This window comes from Oncorhynchus mykiss, chromosome 4, assembly GCF_057628025.1.
Source record: "Oncorhynchus mykiss isolate SJ-2025 chromosome 4, ASM5762802v1, whole genome shotgun sequence".
NCBI lineage: Eukaryota > Metazoa > Chordata > Actinopteri > Salmoniformes > Salmonidae > Oncorhynchus > Oncorhynchus mykiss.
Window position 1 is genome coordinate 44702591 of NC_143025.1, and position 14417 is coordinate 44717007.

Genomic DNA, 14417 nt, shown 5'->3' on the forward strand with positions numbered 1-14417 from the left:
ATGGACCCAGCGACTTCGGATCCTCTCCACTCAGCCGTCGGGATCCAGGGAGCGATGCTAGGCAGACACGAGCAGGAAGTGTCTGCTGCTCGACATGCCGTTGAGACCCTGGCCACCCAAGTCTCCAACCTCACAGAACAGGTTCACCATCTCCGCCTCGATCCACCGGCCACTTCCAGGGCTTTCGAATCTCCGGAGCCCAGAATCAATAACCCGCCGTGTTACTCTGGGGAGCCCACTGAATGCCGCTCGTTCCTCACCCAGTGTGATATTGTGTTTTCTCTCCAGCCCAACACTTACTCCAGGAGCACTGCTCGTGTCGCCTACGTCATATCTCTCCTTATTGGACGGGCTCGTGAGTGGGGCACGGCAATCTGGGAGGCAAGGGCTGAGTGTACTAACCAGTATCAGGACTTTAAGGAGGAGATGATACGGGTTTTTGATCGATCTGTTTTTGGGGAGGAGGCTTCCAGGGCCCTGTCTTCCCTATGTCAAGGCAATCGATCCATAACAGACTACTCTATTGAGTTTCGCACTCTTGCTGTCTCCAGTGGCTGGAACGAGCCGGCCTTGCTCGCTCGTCTTCTGGAGGGTCTCCGCGCAGAGGTAAAGGATGAGATTCTCTCCCGGGAGGTTCCTTCCAGCGTGGATTCCTTGATTGAACTCGCTATTCGCATTGAGCGACGGGTTGATCTTCGTCACCGAGCTCGTGGAAAGGAGCTCGCGCTCTCCGTCGCCCCCCTCTCCGCATCACTACCATCTTCCTCTGCCGGCTCGGGTGCTGAGCCCATGCAGCTGGGAGGTATCCGCATCTCGACTAAGGAGAGGGAACGGAGAATCACCAACCGCCTCTGTCTCTATTGCGGTTCCGCTGGTCATTTTGTCACTTCATGTCCAGTAAAAGGCCAGAGCTCGTCAGTAAGCGGAGGGCTACTGGTGAGCGCTACTACTCCTGTCTCTCCTTCAAGATCCTGCACTACCTTGTCGGTCCATCTACGCTGGACCGGTTCGTCAGCTTCCTGCAGTGCCTTAATAGACTCTGGGGCGGAGGGCTGTTTTATGGACGAGACCTGGGCTCGGGAACATGACATTCCTCTCAGACAGTTAAAGGAGCCCACGGCCTTGTTCGCCCTGGATGGTAGTCCTCTCCCCAGGATTCAGCGTGAGACGCTACCTTTAACCCTCACTGTTTCTGGTAATCATAGTGAAACCATTTCTTTTTTAATTTTTCGTTCACCTTTTACACCTGTTGTTTTGGGCCATCCCTGGCTAGTTTGTCATAATCCTTCCATTAATTGGTCTAGTAATTCTATCCTCTCCTGGAACGTCTCTTGTCATGTGAAATGTTTAATGTCTGCTATCCCTCCTGTTTCCTCTGTCTCTTCTTCACAGGAGGAGCCTGGTGATTTGACAGGGGTGCCGGAGGAATATCACGATCTGCGCACGGTGTTCAGTCGGTCCAGGGCCACCTCTCTTCCTCCACACCGGTCGTATGATTGTAGTATTGATCTCCTTCCGGGAACCACCCCCCCCCCGGGGTAGACTATACTCTCTGTCGGCTCCCGAACGTAAGGCTCTCGAAGATTATTTGTCTGTAGCTCTTGACGCCGGTACCATAGTCCCCTCCTCCTCTCCCGCCGGAGCGGGGTTTTTTTTTGTCAAGAAGAAGGACGGGTCTCTGCGTCCCTGCATAGATTATCGAGGGCTGAATGACATAACAGTGAAGAATCGTTATCCGCTTCCTCTTATGTCTTCAGCCTTCGAGATCCTGCAGGGAGCCAGGTTTTTCACTAAGTTGGACCTTCGTAACGCTTACCATCTCGTGCGCATCAGGGAGGGGGACGAGTGGAAGACGGCGTTTAACACTCCGTTAGGGCACTTTGAATACCGGGTTCTTCCTTTCGGCCTCGCTAACGCTCCAGCTGTCTTTCAGGCATTAGTCAATGATGTCCTGAGAGACATGCTGAACATCTTTGTTTTCGTTTACCTTGACGATATCCTGATTTTTTCACCGTCACTCCAGATTCATGTTCAGCACGTTCGACGTGTCCTCCAGCGCCTTTTAGAGAATTGTCTTTTTGTGAAGGCTGAGAAGTGCACTTTTCATGCCTCCTCCGTCACATTTCTCGGTTCTGTTATTTCCGCTGAAGGCATTAAGATGGATCCCGCTAAAGTCCAAGCTGTCATTGATTGGCCCGTCCCTAAGTCACGCGTCGAGCTGCAGCGCTTTCTCGGCTTCGCGAACTTCTATCGTCGTTTCATCCGTAATTTCGGTCAGGTGGCAGCTCCTCTCACAGCCCTTACTTCTGTCAAGACGTGCTTTGAGTGGTCCGTTTCCGCCCAGGGAGCTTTTGATCTCCTCAAGAATCGTTTTACATCCGCTCCTATCCTTGTTACACCTGACGTCTCTAGACAGTTCGTTGTCGAGGTTGACGCGTCAGAGGTGGGCGTGGGAGCCATTCTTTCTCAGCGCTCCCTCTCTGACGACAAGGTCCACCCATGCGCGTATTTTTCTCATCGCCTGTCGCCGTCGGAACGTAACTATGATGTGGGTAACCGCGAACTGCTCGCCATCCGGTTAGCCCTAGGCGAATGGCGACAGTGGTTGGAGGGGGCGACCGTTCCTTTTGTCGTTTGGACTGACCATAGGAACCTTGAGTACATCCGTTCTGCCAAACGACTTAATGCGCGTCAGGCGCGTTGGGCGCTGTTTTTCGCTCGTTTCGAGTTCGTGATTTCTTATCGTCCGGGCTCTAAGAACACCAAGCCTGATGCTTTGTCTCGTCTCTTCAGTTCTTCAGTAGCCTCCACTGACCCCGAGGGGATTCTCCCTGAGGGGCGTGTTGTCGGGTTGACTGTCTGGGGAATTGAGAGGCAGGTAAAACAAGCGCTCACTCACACTCCGTCGCCGCGCGCTTGTCCTAGGAACCTTCTTTTTGTTCCCGTTCCTACTCGTCTGGCCGTTCTTCAGTGGGCTCACTCTGCCAAGTTAGCCGGCCACCCTGGCGTTCGGGGTACGCTTGCTTCCATTCGCCAGCGTTTTTGGTGGCCCACCCGGGAGCATGACACGCGTCGTTTCGTGGCTGCTTGTTCGGTCTGCGCGCAGACTAAGTCCGGTAACTCTCCTCCTGCCGGCCGTCTCAGGCCGCTTCCTATTCCCTCTCAACCGTGGTCTCACATCGCCTTAGATTTTGTCACCGGACTGCCTTCGTCAGCGGGGAAGACTGTTATTCTTACGGTTGTCGATAGGTTCTCTAAGGCGGCTCATTTCATTCCCCTTGCTAAGCTTCCTTCTGCTAAAGAGACGGCACAAATCATCATCGAGAATGTTTTCAGAATTCATGGCCTTCCGTCAGACGTCGTTTCGGACAGAGGTCCGCAATTCACGTCTCAATTTTGGAGGGAGTTTTGCCGTTTGATTGGGGCTTCCGTCAGTCTCTCTTCCGGCTTTCACCCCCAGTCTAACGGTCAAGCAGAACGGGCCAATCAGACTATTGGTCGCATCTTACGCAGTCTTTCTTTTCGCAACCCTGCGTCTTGGTCAGAACAGCTCCCCTGGGCAGAATACGCCCACAACTCGCTTCCTTCGTCTGCGACCGGGCTATCTCCTTTTCAGAGTAGCCTCGGGTACCAGCCTCCGCTGTTCTCATCTCAGTTCGCCGAGTCCAGCGTCCCCTCCGCTCAGGCTTTTGTCCAACGTTGCGAGCGCACCTGGAAGAGGGTCAGGTCTGCACTTTGCCGTTATAGGACGCAGACTGTGAGGGCTGCTAATAAGCGTAGAACTAAGAGTCCTAGATATTGTCGCGGTCAGAGAGTTTGGCTCTCCACTCAGAACCTTCCCCTTAAGACGGCTTCTCGCAAGTTGACCCCGCGGTTCATTGGTCCGTTCCGTATTTCTCGGGTCATTAATCCTGTCGCAGTTCGACTTCTTCTTCCGCGATACCTTCGTCGCGTCCACCCTGTCTTCCATGTCTCCTGTATCAAGCCCGTTCTTCGCGCCCCCGCTCGTCTTCCCCCCCCCCCCATCCTTGTCGAGGGCGCACCCATCTACAGGGTCCGCAGGATTTTGGACATGCGTCCTCGGGGCCGTGGTCACCAGTACCTCGTAGATTGGGAGGGGTACGGTCCTGAGGAGAGGAGTTGGGTTCCCTCTCGGGACGTGCTGGACCGTGCGCTGATCGAGGATTTCCTCCGTTGCCGCCAGGTTTCCTCCTCGAGTGCGCCAGGAGGCGCTCGGTGAGTGGGGGGGTACTGTCATGTACTGTCATGTTGTGTCTTGTCTCTGTCCTTTCCCTTCACCCTGTCTCCCTCTGCTGGTCGTTGTTAGGTTACCTTTTCTCCCCCAATTTCCACCAGCTGTGCCTTGTCTCCTCCTAACCACCTCGTCACCCCGTTTCCCACCTGTTCCCTTTTTCCCTCTGATTAGGTCCCTATATCTCTCTCTGTTTTTGTTCCTGTCCTTGTCGGATTCTTGTTTGTTGTGTTTCATGTCTGAACCAGACTGTCGTCATGTTTGCTGTAACCTTGTCTTGTCCTGTCGGAATCTGCCGGTCCGTCTGAGCCTACCTATGTTTGGTAATTAAAGAAGCTCTGTTTAAGTTAATTCGCTTTTGGGTCCTCATTCACGCACCGTAACAAGTAGTTCATAAACAAATGAAAAGCAAACCTGATGTTAGAATATCACTTCTTCAGGTCACCTATACCATCAGGGCTCTTAATTATTTGCTTCTGTTTAGTTCATTCAGGTGTCATATAAAGATTACATCTATTGCTGGGGTTGAACAACCAACACAGCAGGTTGTCATATCCCATCGAGACCTTTTTCCTATGCTGTAATGTCCATACATAACTTTACTCATAAGAGCAGGGAAAATGTATCATTTGGTTATCAATGATAATTAGGGTTTCCTGAAATGCACAAAACCTTATGAATATATGATAACCACTGGAGTTTTGGGGGAAAATAATGTCCTCCAGGCTACCTGGACATCACATTGTACCATTTGCGTCTCCCCTGTCATGGCTAGAAGCGATCCAGCTTTTGTCAAGTTAACGTCATATTTGACATTTCGTAGCAGATTAGGAGAATTTAGGCAGCAGGTTAGGAGAATTAGGTTATGGTTAGGGTTAGCTAAAACGCACAAAAATTACTTTTGACAATTTGACAAACGCTGGATATCTTTTAGCCAGGAACCCTTTTTCAAGGTCATTTTTATTGATCTGTTGTCAGTGTCAGTAGAGTAGGCCTAGGCTACCATCTTATTAAAAAAGATTCTGCTAATTTCTCCGGTCATATAAAGTGTAGGTAGAATTGCATGAAATCTTTTGTCAAGTTAACGTCATATTTGACATTTCGTAGCAGATTAGGAGAATTTAGGCAGCAGGTTAGGAGAATTAGGTTATGGTTAGGGTTAGCTAAAACGCACAAAAATTACTTTTGACAATTTGACAAACGCTGGATATCTTTTAGCCAGGAACCCTTTTTCAAGGTCATTTTTATTGATCTGTTGTCAGTGTCAGTAGAGTAGGCCTAGGCTACCATCTTATTAAAAAAGATTCTGCTAATTTCTCCGGTCATATAAAGTGTAGGTAGAATTGCATGAAATGTTTATCTCACGCCACATTTTTCCAGTGCAAAGGAGACGTCCCTGATATAGCCTATAAACCTATGCCACCAAGCACTTACTAATAGCCTAAATTATCACTATCCAATCTACTCATAACATTAGGAATAGTATGATTACATTTGTCTGCAATTGTGATAATAGAGGCGTGCAATCCTTTGTTATAAAGACTAATTTATATGGTGAAATCATAGCTTCCCCAAAACTTTAAACTCACGCGACACATGCTAATTGCTAGACTACAAGTTATCTAGATAGGTCATTTTGGCTAACGTAGTGTTGTTGTTAACACCTGGTTAACTTAAGAGCTAAACTAAACTCGAAATCGATCAGACTTAACTTACCAGTGATGAAATGATCGTAGCAGACCCGTTACTGACAGCTGTCAGGGTTCAGGACTTGACAGGCAAAAAGGTTTATTCGCTTTCCTGACAGTTCTTGAGTCTTATCTTGATGTCACCAATGATGTTTCATGATTGAGGGTAATCTGTACACATCTTGTTTTTCGGTTGTCTTTCCTGCATTGTTAAAGCAGCCAAATACTCTACAGAAAATGACCGTGGTGATGAATCAACTAGTTTTAGGCACTGTTGTCATGCAGTTTGGGGTAGCCACTTGGTTGCTGTTGTCAGAAGAATTAATGTGGTGGTCTTCCAACATGGCCACCAGGACGCGTTGTACGTCAACTGCAAGCCCTCGATTCCGCTTTGATTTAGAAGATACTATTGCACAAACAACATGAAGATTTAGTCTACACCATCACTGGTATTACCAGGCTGTTAGCCAGGTAACTAGCGATTAGCATTAGTGGCTAACCTAGATTTAGGCCAAACTTTCTAAGAAAAGAGAAACTAGCTGTTTGCAGGTGTAAGAGAAACACAAATGAATGATGTAATTATAGAACACTAGGGGATTTATATTAAGAAGCAAAGTGAAAACAGCATCATTGTTATCAACATTGTTGCATGTGCTGCATTGACCATGGAGACTGGACTCAAGTGTCTCGTGGTTGAGGAACAACAATACCAGTATATCGTCAATACCAGTATATCGTAAAATATGGTATATTGCCAAGCCCAATGTAGAAATAAAAATGTTCAGCCTCTTTGGCAGGCTCCTTAAGTCTTGTAACTTTCTGCAGGGTTTAACTCCAAGGTGCTCTGCTGGCATGTACTTGCACATTTCCGTAACTTGAGTTATTCTGGCTAAGGCTAGGTCTAGGTTTAGCTCCCTAGGGGTAGCTGAACATGTTTAACTACACCAAGGTTGTGTGCACAATTTGTTTGGGTCTACTATATCCTTGCAGTCCTCTCTCTCTCCATCCTTCACTTTCTCCTTTCTACTCTTCGGGCTTCCAGTGTGTGTTATAGGGAGAGGTTCATTTCACTATGAGTGTGCTGCTTTGATATGCTCTTGGGAGAGTGGATAGGTTTCTCTTGACTCCTGAGATCACATCTCCCTTTCCTGGGTAACTTTCTCCTCTCCTCTCTTGTTCAGTTTGTTTGTTCGGTCAGTCCTGTCCACTGGTCTGTGTAATGAGCCCCTTCCCCTCATTTCCCCTCTCTCCTCTCCTCTCCTCTCCTCTCTGTTCCTCTCCTCTGTTGTTCAGTGTGTTTGTTTGGTCAGTCCTGTCCACTGGGCTGTGTAATAAGCCCCTCCCCCTCATACAGTCTCTCTCTCTCTCTCTCTCTCTTTGCTTGCTGCCCATGTTTGTGTTTTTTTTTTGTGTGTGTGTGTGTGTGTGTGTGTGTGTGTGTGTGTGTGTGTGTGTGTGTGTGTGAGTGCACAAGTCATGGCAGAGCCTCCACTGCAGCAGGTGGAGAGGTAGTGATGGAATGAGTGGAAACGCAGGATGAGCGAGAACACACGCGGTCCCCCCCCCCCACCTCCTTCCACATCCATCCCCCTGGCCCAGGGCTCTCTTTCGCTCTCCCTCTCTCCGCCACCATGGTTCTTCCCTCTCTCTCTCTCTGAGCTCATTGATCTGACTGCCTCAACGCAAAGCGCGAGTCAGCCGAGCAGAGAGCGAGGGAACGAGAGAGAAGTAGAGTGAGAGGCACAGACACAGCCTTTGATAGCTGAGCTGTGAGCTGGGCTCACAGAGAGAGAACTGGGACTGCTGTGCTGTGTACTAAGTAAGGAGTGAGACGGGGGAGACGGAAGGACAGAGACTGACGGAGGGAGGGAGAGGACGAGAGACTGCCTCTACCTTTGACTGCCTACAAGGATTATGAGGATGGTGGTTGTGATGAAGAAGAGACAGGGGGAGCAGGCTGGAGGCAGGAAGAGCCAGGACTGACAGACCGAAAGAGTGACAGACTGACAGTTGTACAGAGGGTTCCTGGCTCGGGGGGTGGGGAGGGTGGGGGTGGGGGGTGGGGGTGTGCAGAGAGAGAGAAAGAAAGAGAGAGCGAGAGAGAGAGAGAAACCATGATGGAGGTGCCCAGGCACTGACAACACTATGACACCCAGCATCAAGCACTCGGATTGTTTTACACCAATGTTGTGCCACTGTAAAGTAGCATGCACCAACAGCACCATCTCGCTTATGTTCGGATGCAAGGTAGGAGACAAGCACACACACACACACACACACACACACACACACACACACACACACACACACACACACACACACACACACACACCTCACACAGCGTGTATGCTCAGCGTGATGGAACAAAGTCTGTTTGATCTTCATACAGTTCTAGCTAGGGAAGCATGGATGAATGGTGGTCAGTATTTGTTTACATGTGTGTGTGAGTAAGAGGGAGTCTCTGTGTAATGTACTGTAATAGTCAGCCAGATGGGATCTGTGTGTAATATTTACCATGTGTGTAAAAGAGAAGAGAGAAAGAGATAAAAGAAGCGAGAGAAAGGGAAAGAGAGAGAGGGAGAAAAAGATGGTGTGACAGAGGGAGAAAGAGAAATGGAGGAAGAGTTGACCCAAACAGAGCTGTGTTAACCCAAACAGAGCTGACGCACATGCTCCAACAGCTCTCGTTAGGCTGCTCAGTCTGTGAGCAGAAGGAATCACCGTGTGTGTGTGTGTGTCTGTGTGTGCATGTATGTGTGTGTGTGTGTGTGTGTGTTAAGACCCTCATAGCTTTTAAGATCACATCAAGCATAAATAATGTTTGTATTTCCTCTCTGTGCCTTCACACACGCACACACTAGTGATGTGCTCACTTTAAGAAGCTCAAATTGTTAATCTGGTTGGAGTTTAGTCATGTTTTTCTGGCCACGCTAGACTGAAGCTGAATCCTGACACACTGACATATGACAGCCTCTGTGTGTGTGTGTGTGTGTGTGTGTGTGTGTGTGTGTGTGTGATTAGCTGTTTTTGAGTCTGTTGCATCAAGTCAAGCAGACACAGAGAATGTATCACTCCCAATGTCCTCGCCAAACCAAGTACGCATGTACTGTAGGATGCTTGCTGCATCATAATTAACATGTCATAATATTGATGCACATAAAGCATGCTTCCATGCCCTCAGTAGCGCCTCTTAAAATCATCCAAAACAATTATTCTCCATCTTATATGTTTTGCTGCCTTCCTATCGTTCTGTCTGTCTCCTATTTCTGTACATGTTTGTGCTTTTGTGTGTGTGTTCTCCCTGTGTTGTCATCCGCTTTAGAAAACTCACACAGTAAACCAAACAGCTACTTCAGCTGATTACGCAACAACCTCTCGCTCTGTTCCTCTCCTCTGGGGGGTTCCCTGCCTCCCCCATCCCTCCTCCTCACCCCTCTCACTGTCTTATGTCATAACACTCCAGCTAAAGCACTCTGGCTAAAGGCATCAGCATGGTTCAGTTCGGCTGGCGCCTAGCCGAACTTGGCTAGGCGAACCAAACGAGTGTGCTCACATAATCCCTTAAAAGACCTTTGCTTGAGAAATTAGAAAAAGCAGCAGTAGTACTGTTTGTCCATTTTGAGATGCTGTTGCCAGTATACACTTCCTTAAAAGAGTCAGAAATAATCAAAGATAACTCAAGAAATCGGTCATTAACCTGTTGAGTGTAGGGGCAGTATTTTGATGTTTGGATGAAACACATACCCAAATGAAACTGCCTATTTCTCAGGCCCAGAATCTAGAATATGCATATAATTGGGATAGGATAGGATAGGATAGGATAGGATAGAAAACACTCTAAAGTTTCCAAAACTGTCAAAATATTGTCTGTGAGTATAACAGAACTGATATTGCAGGCAAAAACCTGAGGAAAATCCAACCAGGAAGTGCCTAAGAGAAACGAATCTCCCTGTTCCATTGCATGCCTTCCCTCTATTTAAAGGGATATCAACCAGATTCCTTTCCCTATGGCTTCCACATGGTGTGAACAGTCTTTAGACATAGTTTCAGGCTTTAATTCTGAAAAATGAGCGAGAACGATCACATCGCGTCAGTGGATGGTTGGGTGCCAGCAGAGTTTTGCATGCGCTACAGCCTGGAGCAGACATTTTCTCTCTCTCTCCCATTGAAAAAGCTACAGTCCGGTTGAAATATTATCAAACAGAGGTCTGATTATAAAAAACGTTTGACATGTTTCTACGAACTTTACGGATACTATTTGGAATTTTCGTCTGCCCCGTCGTGACCGCTCGAGCCTGTGGATTTCTGAACATAACGCGCCAACCAAATGGAGGTATTTTGGATATAAAATAATCTTTATGGAACAAAAGGAACATTTATTGTGTAACTGAGAGTCTCGTGAGTGCAAACATCCGAAGATGATCATAGGTATTCGATTCATTTTTTTGCTTTTCTGACTTTCGTGACCAATCTACTTTGCTGCTAGCTGTTTGTAATGTTTTGTCTACATAAACGCTTGGTATGCTTTTGCCGAAAAGCTTTTTTGAAATCTGACACACCAGGTGGATTAACAACAAGCTAAGCTGTGTTTTGCTATATTGCACTTGTGATTTCATGAAATTTCTTTTTTTTTGTAATTTAATTTGAATTTGGCGCTCTGCAATTCAGCGGATGTTGACTAAAATGATGGGTGTGCCAAGATGTTAATTTGGACTTTTTTGCCAAGGAGGTCTTAGTTGCGTAATTTTATATCCAACTAAGATTGTTGGTGCAGTAATTGTCATTGAAAAAAATTGCATGAAAACGAGTTGAACGACAACAAAGACTTTATTGACGAATCCCTACTATTGACCAATCACAGACGAAGGGGAACAGACCTTTGCTATTGACTTCAGCTTGTCTCAAATAAATGTGCCCGGACTATCGAAAAAACCCTTACTGAAGTCCAAAACAAACAAAAAACATCACAATGTGGTCATAATATATGCACAAACTCTTCTGAACTGTTTCTGCTGGGAAGCATGCGGATGCCTTAATTAACACACTCGCCTCGCTCTACACTGGAGAAAATTATCTCTCAGAAGTGTTAGTAGGAAGGCAGGCCAGTACAGTGGACTGGTGGTTTTATTTATGTGAGTCTAACTCTTTGTTTCCCAACTGTTTCAGTGAAGACAGGACCTCCCGTAGCAGAGTGACTACCAGAGCTGTGTGGGTAGGATCAATTCAGTGTTAGTCTTGGTCTCTGAAATCTAACTGGTAGGGTAGAGCTGAGCAAGGCAGTGTAGTGCAGACCAGAGTACATGTTCATGTAATGCTCTGTACGTAATTGGCTGCTGGGTTGGCGTATGTATATGGGAAGGCTCAGGCTGGGTTGGTGTGTAAGGGAAGGCTCAGGATGGGAGTTTGTCTTTTAGAAGAAACGTCAGCCATGGGAGATGGAGAGACTGTTAGCGGCTGCAGTTCACCTGAATATGGAATTGCTGAAGACAAGTAACTTAATTAATAGATGACCCGAGAGACGAAACTCTTCTGTCTGGGTGTCCTCTGTCTGCTGCTGGAGGTTTCTAAATAAATCACAATTATTCAGTGACTGCAGGTTTACTCTTCCCTCTTCCTCCTCCTCCCGTCTCAGTGCTGTCAGTGTGTAAAGAGATTGGGAGGGGAGTTACTGCTCAGAGCGAACAGAGCTGGAGATGAAGAACAGCGCAGAGAGACGAGACAGTTCGATCCATTGCCCATTTCTTCCGTTCCACCAACTTCTCCATAGCTTCAACTGTACAGCTCTACAGGAAACAGACTGAGGCCATTCACTGAAACCAACTTACTGAACTGGGGTGTATGCAGAAAAAAGCTGTGTGTGCCTGCGTCCGTGCGTATGTGTGTGCGTACACATGTATCTACAGAACGTGCATATGCATGTACAGTTGAAGTCGGAAGTCTACATACACCTTAGCCAAATGCACTTAAACTCAGTATTTCACAATTCCTGACATTTAATCCTAGTAAAAATGCACTGTCTTAGCGCTAGTTGGGATCACCACTTTATTTTAAGAATGTGAAATGTCAGAATAATAGTATAGAGAATTAATTATTTCAGCTTTTATTTCATCACGTTCCCAGTGGGTCAGAATTTGACATACACTCAATTAGTATGTGGTAGCATTGCCTTTAAATTGTTTCATTTGGGTGAAACGTTTATGTTAGCCTTCCACAAGCTTCCCACAATAAGTTGGTTGAATATTGGCCCATTCCTCCCGACAGAGCTGGTGTAACTGAGTCAGGTTTGTAGGCCTCCTTGCTCGCACATGCTTTTCCAGTTCTGCCCACACATTTTCTATAGGATTGAGGTCAGGGCCACTTAAGGATCGAACCCTTTTTTTCAATTTTCACGTAAAATGACATACCCACATCTAACTGCCTGTAGCTCAGGATCTGAAGCAAGGATATGCATAGTATTGATACCATTTCAAAGGAAACACTTTGAAGTTTGTGGAAATGTGAAATTAATGTAGGAGAATATTATACATTATATCTGGTAAGAGATAATACAAAGAAAAAAACAACTGTTGCTTTTTTTGTTCCATCATCTTTGAAATGCAAGAGAAAGGCAATTATCTGATTTAGGACTAGGCACAATTTAGATGTTGGCCACTAGAGACAGCAGTGTATGTGCAAAGTTTTAGACTGATCCAATGAACCATTGTATTTCTGTTCAAGATGTTGTATCAAGTCTTTTTTTTCCTTCACCTTTATTTAACTAGGCAAGTCAGTTAAGAACAAATTCTTATTTTCAATGACAGCCTAGGAACAGTGGGTTAACTGCCTGTTCAGGGGCAGAACACTTTGTACCTTGTCAGCTCAGGGATATGAACTTGCAACTTTTCGGTTACTAGTCCAACGCTCTAACCACTAGGCTACCCTGCCACCCCAGTCTGCCCAAATATGCCTAATTAGTCAATATATACATGTTTCAAGTACATAAATGAGCGCTCTCCGCAAACAATAGATGGCATATTTTCACTGTAATAGCTATTGTAAATTGGACAGTGCAGTTAGATTAACATAAATGTAAGCTTTCTGCCCATATAAGATATGTCTATGTCCTAGGAAATGTTCTTCTTACTTACAACGTCATGCTAATCATATTAGCGCACATTAGCTCAATCGTCCTGAAGGTGGGACACCGATCTGTAGAGATCTTTAAGAGCTTGAGGCCATTCTACTGCCAATGTTTGTCTATGAAGATTGCATGGCTGTATGCTCGATTTTATACACCTGTCAGCTACGGGTGTGGCTGAAATAGCAGAATTTGAAGGAGTGTATAGTGTAGCTGCCATCTGATGGGCCTACCTACCGTACTGTACAGATCCCCCAGCATGCGTGTGCAATGGCAGAGTGGTACAACCTGCCATGTGGCATCCTGTCAAACAGCTAACCACCCACTCAGATAATCTCAGGTTGTAGCTATAGTAAAACATGATACAAACTGAGAAGGCTACAAACAGACGTACACTTTCTATTCTGTCCTTTGTGAGTCTAGCTGGGCTTGTTATGCCAGGCTATGTGACTGTGTGTGAGAGGCGGGGGCAGAAATAGGCAGGGTTTGCACGTGTGTGTGTGTGTGTGTGTGTGTGTGTGTGTGTGTGTGTGTGTGAGAGAGCTGAGGGGGGCGTCCCATAGCCAGAAGTGTACTGAAGGCCTCTCTCTCCTCTCCCTCAATCTCCAGTCACGCAGCCCAAACCAGCCCTGGCACAATGACTCAAAACCTCACACATCATGTCTGCTCCAGTCCTTACACTCTACTGCATGACACTAATTTACATAAGAGCCTGAGCCTCCCACTCAAACATAGGTATATTTATGGCTTGTTTCCCCGGTCCTCGAGGTACAGCACGCAATACAAGTGAGTGAGTGAGAGAAACCCGGAAAGAGGAGTGAGAGGAGAGGAGGAAAAGTGAAAATGGATAGAGAAGGAGAAGATAAGAGAATGAGATGATTAGCAGCATCTGATGTGAGGCTCATTAAGGAAGCCAAGAGACAAGGGGTTTTGCTCGCCTGAGATAGAGTATCTCATGATAAGCTGTAGATCACACTATTCACCAACAGTTTTCATCTTTATTTTTCGTAACTGTCGACATATTACCACAAATGGATGCTGGCACTAAGACCGCACTCAATGAGCTTCATATGGCCATAAGCAAACAGGAAAATGCTCATCCAGAGGTTGGCGCTCCTAGTGGTCGGGGACTTTAATGCAGGGAAACTCAAATCTGTTTTACATAATTTCTACCAGCATGTTAAATGTGCAATCAGAAGGAAGAACAACTCTAGACCACTTTTACTCCACACACAGAGACATGTACAAAGCTCTCCCTCGCCCTCCATTGGGCATATCTGACCATACAGTAGTTCTATATTCCTGATTCCTGCTTAAAAAGAAAACCGAAAGCATGAAGCACCAGTGACTTGGTCAATAA

General features: G+C 46.6%; 1 protein-coding gene across 3 annotated transcripts in view; it reads left to right on the forward strand.

Moving 5' to 3' along the window:
• Nucleotides 1–7433: 7433 nt before the first annotated feature.
• Nucleotides 7434–14417, forward strand: part of LOC110521846 (discs large homolog 1-like protein) — a 188766-nt gene continuing 181782 nt past the window's right edge. For all 3 annotated transcript variants that reach the window (XR_016495291.1, XM_090232125.1, XM_090232128.1), the window contains exon 1: nucleotides 7434–8187. Coding sequence is in view for 2 of the 3 variants with exons in the window: in XM_090232125.1 (XP_090088251.1) it covers nucleotides 8086–8187 (102 nt within the window). In the remaining variant the exon portion in view is untranslated. The remainder of the gene's footprint in view (nucleotides 8188–14417) is intronic.